At 35.9% G+C, this 7,356-nt stretch overlaps 1 protein-coding gene across 1 annotated transcript; it reads left to right on the forward strand.

Annotated features, from left to right (window-relative positions):
• Window positions 1-4,108: 4,108 nt before the first annotated feature.
• On the forward strand, window positions 4,109-4,673 carry LOC122749690 (thioredoxin domain-containing protein 17-like). Its single transcript, XM_043996168.1, has one exon. The coding sequence runs from the start codon at window positions 4,167-4,169 to the stop codon at window positions 4,536-4,538; it is 372 nt and encodes a 123-aa protein (XP_043852103.1). The 5' UTR covers window positions 4,109-4,166; the 3' UTR covers window positions 4,539-4,673.
• The last annotated feature ends 2,683 nt before the right edge of the window (window positions 4,674-7,356 follow it).

Here is a 7,356-nt window from a genome sequence, read left to right on the forward strand (position 1 = left end):
TGCACACAGGTGCTTAAGCTATTATGTGTAATGTCTACGAAAGTACTTATGTTATAATTCTCTAAATAAATTCTCAATATTTATCAACAAAATAACCCATGCTGGTGCAGAGGTAAACACAGATATTCAAAGACTATGCTAGTGGAACATAGTTTTTGACAACTTTTATCAACTTATAAAGACATCCTATATGGCTTTGGCAATGTATGGTGTCTGCTATGCAAGAATCTACCTAGGTAAGTGAAGAAAGGCTCCTATCAGAATATTGGCTACTAATTGGTCACTGTGATTCATAAAACAGGTAAAAATTTAAACTGCTTCTTTGTCTTTTATGTTCTCCATAGAAGTATGGGAGAATGGGGTAGAAGGTGCCAAGAATAACACAGTGGCAGATTATTATGGAAAATAACAGGCAATGGACAAACTTCATTAGTCATGTACTCACGTTTGGAATATGATATAATAGTAATGTACTCATGCCTCAAATGTTATTCTGCTTAAGTTTGTAATTACTAAGAATTTATTTTCCTTGGCTCTTACAATCTCCTCTCATATTTATCATATCCCTCATGTTGTTAGTTCCTTCCTGTCCTTTATATCCTCTTTAAGTGCCTTGAATAAGACTATCCTAGGAGTTGTCATGGCACAAAGACACTCCCAATGTCTTTTTTTCCCCATCATGCCTTCCTTTGGAATATAAAGTCCTCACTACCCAAGGGATGATCATATTATTCAATGACCTAGTCATGTGGTCCTGATTGTCACTCCCCATTCATGTTTTTTTTTTTTTTTCCCATAGGGCTCTTCATACCCAACAATTGGGAATTTGAGATGCAGGATTATACAGAGTTATCAGTTTAAGGATTATTGTAATTACATCATTACTGGAAAGGGCCCTGGGTGGTACTTGTTTTGGGAAATTCTTCTAATAAACTGTGTTTCATTTCATCACTGTGTCTTTCATGTTTTCACTCTCTACTACTTGAATTGAATCCACACATGAATTGGTGTTTACTATTCAAATACAACAATCTACAAATATTAAATTTATTGTTAGTATTCTAAATTTAAGATCCTTTTGTCAATTTTCAACAAGTTGAAGAGAACCATATCCATACCGACATGTATATTCTTTTCCAGTTACAAAGATACTTTTCAATATTTTTTTCATAAGATTTTTAGTTCCAAATTTTTTGCCCTCCCTCCCTTCCTTCCCCCTTCCCCAAGACAGAAAACAATCTGATATAGGTTTTATATGTATAATCACATTAAACATATTTCTGCATTAGTCTTGTTGTGAAAGAAGAATCAGAACACAAAGGAAAAAAAGTACAAAAAAAAAATCAAAAAGTAGAAACAGTGTGGTTCATTCTGCATTCAGAACCCACAGTTCTATTTTTCTGGATGTGGAGAACATTTTCCATCATGAGTTCTTTGGAATTGTCTTGGATCATTGCACTGCTGAGAAGAGTCAAATCTATCACAGTTGATCATCACACAATGTTGCTGTTACTGTGTACGATGTTCTCCTGGCTCTGTTCACTTCAATCAGCATCAGTCCACTTAAGTCTTTCCAGGTTTTTCTGAAATCTGCCTGCTCATCATTTCTTACAGCACAATAGTATTCCATTACAGTCATATAAAACTACTTGTTCAGTCATTCCCCAATTGATGGACATTCCCTCAATTTCCAATTCTCTGCCATTGCAAAGAGAACTGCTATAAATATTTTTGTACATGTGGGTCCTTTTCCCTTTTCCATGATCTCTTTGGGATACAGACTTAGTAGTTTCATTACTGGGTTAAAGTGTATGTACAGTTTTTTAGCCCTTTGGGCATAACTCCAAAGCACTCTCCAGAATGGTTGGAGCAGTTTACAACTTCACCAACAATGCATTAATGTTCCAATTTTTCCACAGTTTCTCCAACATTTATTGTTTTCCTATTTTGTCATATAATCCAATCTGATAGGTGTGAAGAGGTACGTCAGAGTTATTTTAATTTGCATTTCTCTAATCAGTAGTGATTTAGAGCATTTTTTCATATGGCAATAGATAGCTTTGATTTCTTCATCAGAAAACTGCCTATTCATATCCTTTGACCATTTCTAAACTGGGGAATGACTTGCATTCTTACAAATTTGATTTAGTTCCCTACCTATTTTAGAAATGAGGCCTTTATCAGAAATACTGGCTGTAAAAATTGTTCCCCAGCTTTCTGCTTCTAATTTCTAATTTTGGCTGACATGTACATTCTTAATAAAACCAGAAGGCATCAAGATGCAGATAAATTAAAGATGCTTCACAGATTCTCTATTGAGAAACTAACATGGCTTGCAAAGTCTGTTTAATTATCTACCAAAAACAATAAATATACTTGCATGAAATTCATAAGCATATTACTTCATAACACATAACAATTAAAGGCAAAATACTTATCATGCACATACAGCTTGTGTGTAATTTTTTCCTAAAAAATGAAGAATTAGAGAAATTCTACAAAGAATTTGGCAAAACCCTCTAAAGTAAGTTAAGATATACCATATTATCTGGACATTTCATTACAAAGAATGGCAAAGAGGAAGATAACAAAAATTAGGTTGAAAAAATGTCTCTATTTAAAACATGCCTAAGTTAAAGCAGTCTTCAGCATTGTTTTCTGAGATTATCATTCTCTCTACTAATATAGCATAATGCTATTCATTGGTACTATTCCTAAAACACAAATACAAACACAGATTTGTGAATTTTTAAAATGTAGGCTTTTTTTGTTTGTTTCATTGGCATAAAGTACTCTTCATAAGGAAAAAAAACACTTCTCCTCATGAAACTCAGCAAAGGAATTTTGGGGTTTTAGAATATGGCCTAGAATACTGAGAAAATGTGACTTTGCCCAGGGTCACAGAGCCAGAATTTTTCAGACAGGATTTGAACTAAGGCCTTCCGCTCTACAAATAAAGCTATCCAGCCATTACGTCTGTGGCAAGGAGATGGCCCAGTGGGTAGAGTACTGGGCCTTGAATCAGTCAGAGTTGAGTTCAGATCTAACCTCAGACAAATACTATCTGTGTGACCCTGTCCAAGTCACTTAATCCTATTTGTCTCAGTTTCCTCATCTGCAAAATGAGCAGGAAACGTAAATGACAGACCACTTTATTATCTTTGCCAAGAAAACCCTAAATAGGGTCACAAAGAGTAAAACACAATTTAAATGACTGAACAACAAAAGCCATTATGTCACATTACTTTCTCTTATCATATTATAGTCTTATAAATTTACTGGTTTCTAATGAAGATCTGTGCCATAGTATTTAATTTTACTTGCCAATAATAAAACATATTTACTTTTGCTCTGATTTTCATATTTTAAAATTATTTTGATTGTGAGATTGACAGATTGTGACATTTTTTATTCTTATTAGAATGGGATTATAGTAATTTTGTCCTAAAAGTATCCCTTTAAGAATCTCTAAATAAATCAAAATTGGTTCAAAATGAAGTATCTTTATTTTAGTTACTGGAGTTATTATAGGAAACTTCTCCTTTCCCTGAGACCATTCCTAAAGATTTTTCCCAACTCATTTACTGAGAAAAATAGAGATGAGTTTGTTGTCTCTTCATCAGCTCCTGTACGAGTTTTGAACTCATCTTCTTTCAAAATTTTCCATTTGATATTCATTAGTTCCATGTCTTCTGGTTAGGAGAATCTTTATGAAGAGGATTGGGGCTGGGGCGGGGGGTGGCGGAGCAGTGGCAAGGAAAGGAAGCCAAATCATATAATCTGAAGCTTTCTGAGCAGGGCCAAGTGGATAATGTTAACTTTAGAGAGACATAGGGGTTGATGAACCAGACATCAAAGACCCTCCTGAGGCTACTCTGCTGACAGCTGGAGGCTGATGAGCCTATATCTTTACGTTACAGAATTGGATATACCATTTCCTTTCCATTAACTCTTTTGTCTGCCACCCCTGCAATGAGTCCAGCATTTTGCATGAAATATAGTTCCGGCCCCTCCTGCAAGCTCCACCAAGCAGGATTTTTAAAATGTTAGTTAATGGAAAAAAAATCCAGCAAAGAAAATTCTATTTAAAGACTACCTGGAGCCGCCCCCCACGTGGATGCCCCGCCCCGGCCGGCCAGAGACAGTCCAGCTTTGCAGAGCCCGGCATGGCCCACTACGAGGAGGTGCGCGTGTCAGGCTACGGCGACTTCTGCAAGGCGGTGGAGCAGCACCAGGGCAAGACCATCTTCGCCTACTTCACGGGCGACAAGGACGCCGAGGGCCGCAGCTGGTGCCCGGACTGCGTGGAGGCCGAGCCTGTGGTTCTGAAGGCCCTCGAACACATCCCCGAGGACGCTGTGTTCATCTACTGCCAGGTCGGGGACCGGCCCTACTGGAAAGATCCCAACAATGACTTCAAGAAGCAGCTAAATTTGACTGCAGTGCCGACCCTGCTCAAGTACGGGACGCCCCAGAAGCTGGTGGAGTCCGAGTGTATGAAAGTCAGTCTGGTGGAGATGCTGTTTGCGGATGACTAAAGAAGTGGGAGTAAGCCGCGCCAGACCCGACTCGATTATAAAGGACCCTCGCCATCGATCGTGTGATAGCAGCATTAGCCGAAATAATGTTTCCAAAGCCTCCAATGAATGTTTTGCAAATAGAGCACCCTTTATAAATGGTAAAAAAAAATATAAAAAATAAAAAAAAAATAAAGACTACCTGGAAATGTGTTTAATGGTAAACATGAAAGTGAGCATTACCATGGAATCAAATGCAGTGAGCCAAAGGATTGTGAGTTTCCTACACATGTAAACATTTCTTCCTGAAAGAATGAGTTAAACAGGATATGCTATGTAATTATAAAGAATGGACTTCATCTGGAATTATGCAAGAAAATTCCCTTAGCTGTTCATTCCCTTTTAGCCAATGATACTATTAAGCATATATCCTAAAGATGGCATTGACGAAAGGAATATATTAAATATTATATTAGTAACAACAGCCTCTGTGGTAGGGAAAAATGGAAATAGAATGAATGCCCACATATCAGAAGAACACTGAAAAAATTATGACATGTTAATGCAATATATTATGAAAAACAATGAATATTAGGTTTTCAGAGAAAGAAGGGAAGGCATATGAAGTGAAGCAGAGGTAAGAAAGACAAACCAAGAGGACATTATGAATAGGTACAATAATGTAAATGATTACAACTCTAGAAAGCAGTCTAACATCTGAATTTTAAACAATCCTGGGGTAGAGAATTAATAATGAAAAACATCTTTCATTAGAGAGAAGGGATAATTTGGGGGTGGGATGGGTATACACTATTAAATATAATCACTATACATTTTTTTGCTTAAATGCTTTCCTTTCTTAAAGGGAGGGATTTGATGAAGGGGGGAAGTTAAAAAGAAATTACTTGAGTGTAAAAATAATAGACAATAATTAAAGATTTTTAATTCCTTGAAGATGATATGGTTGAGACCTCTTCAGTTTAGTTTTAGTTATCAATTTGTACTGCATGTCATAGATATACATACTTATGTACAGAACCTATATGTTTTTTGTCCAACTGCATGTCACAATCTGGGCAATAGGCATTCTTCTTCTCCTTGGTTTTTCCCATGTGAATATTCAGTCTGAACCTTATCGAATGGCTATGGATGTCTTCTAGAAGGCTCCACAATGTTCCAGTGCTTGATGAAACAACAGAATGAAATCAACAAATAGTATCATCTGGGGGAAATCTCAACATCCACAGGGACTCCTTCAATTTGAACTTAGTAAGAGATTTCCTCTAGTGAAGTTATATATGCTTTTGAAGAACACATATCTCTCTGTTTTTATTATTCTTGGTGTTTATGATCAGAGGAACATTTAAAAAATTATTTGCGTTGCTATATCTTTTAAACTTTTTTTTTTTTTGGTGAGGCAATTGGGGTTAAGTGACTTGCCCAAGGTCACAAAGCCAGTAAGTGTTAAGTGTCTGAGGTCAGATTTGAACTCAGGTACTCCTGAATCCAGGGCTGGCACTCTATCCACTACGCCACCTAGCTGCCCCCATTTAAACATTTTGTAATGATTTTCATGTATATATGGGACACACTTTGATGGAAGAGATCTTTTAAAGCAGCATTTTAAACTTAAAAATCATTTAAAAAATAATCAACACATATTTAGTATAGACAATTACAAGATGATTGAGATGTGGTTCAACCTAAGACTTTCACTGGTGAAAAGATAAAACACTTTCCAACTCATTTAGTATACCCTCAATTTATAACTAACTTAGCTTTACATAGGATAAATATCTCAGGGGTTTGACTACTTACTGAAATGGCTAATTAGCAGCCTCATATTCTTTCATGTTTTAATATTTTAAGTATCAAACTGCTGGGAGGATATATTCAAAATGATTGTTACTGCAAAATATTTGAAGTCCTTGTTAAAGTGGGCTTATAAGTTTTTTTTGTGTATTTAGTATTTGTTTCATAGAAGATGAAATAAATGGCTGCTCTGTACCTTGCTTATGTTGTACATTGATTTTATTTCCATAAAAGACCCTGTAGTTCTATTTTGGGGAGACCTTATATTGAACCTACTTACCGACATATATACACACATCTTTCTATGTAAGTGTATTCACATATACTTTATATTTTATATTATATATAATATGTATGCACACATACATATAGTAGTAGTAGTAGTAGTAGTAGTAGTAGTAGTAGTAGTAGTAGTAGTAGGCCTCCACCATTCACAGATGATCATGGATCAGTGCTTTGAAGAGCCATAGTGTGGCTGTGCAGTCTGATACAGGAGCCACAGCTCCTGAGTGACTTATAACTTTTTTTTTTCTTTTTATGGGATATTTTATTTTTTCCGTTACATGTAAAGATAGTTCTCAACTTTTGTTTATACATGCTTTACAATTTCAGATTTTTCTCCCTCCCTCCCCTCCCTCCCCCCCCTCCCCTAGACAGCAGGTAATCTGATATAGGTTATATCTATATATCTATATACATATACATATATATATATATATATACACACACACATATATATACACATAATAACATTAATCCTAATTCTGCATTAATCCTGTTACAAGAGAAAGAATCAGAGCAGTGATGCAAAACCTCAAAATAGAAAAAAAAAACAACAGCACCCAAAACAAAAGAAATAATATGGTTCAATCAGCATCTATACTCCACAGTTCTTTCTTTTTTTTTTCTTGGATTTGGAGATCCTCTTCTATCATGAGTTCCCTGGATCTCTTCTGTACCAGTGCATTGGTGAGAAGAATATAGTCCATCACAGTAGGTCAACACTCAATGTTGATGATACTGTGTA

This window comes from Dromiciops gliroides, chromosome 3, assembly GCF_019393635.1.
Source record: "Dromiciops gliroides isolate mDroGli1 chromosome 3, mDroGli1.pri, whole genome shotgun sequence".
Taxonomy (NCBI): domain Eukaryota; kingdom Metazoa; phylum Chordata; class Mammalia; order Microbiotheria; family Microbiotheriidae; genus Dromiciops; species Dromiciops gliroides.

Bases quoted from the DNA above. Each gene is read 5' to 3' on its own strand.
- LOC122749690 (XM_043996168.1), top strand. From the start codon at position 4,167: ATGGCCCACTACGAGGAGGTGCGCGTGTCAGGCTACGGCGACTTCTGC.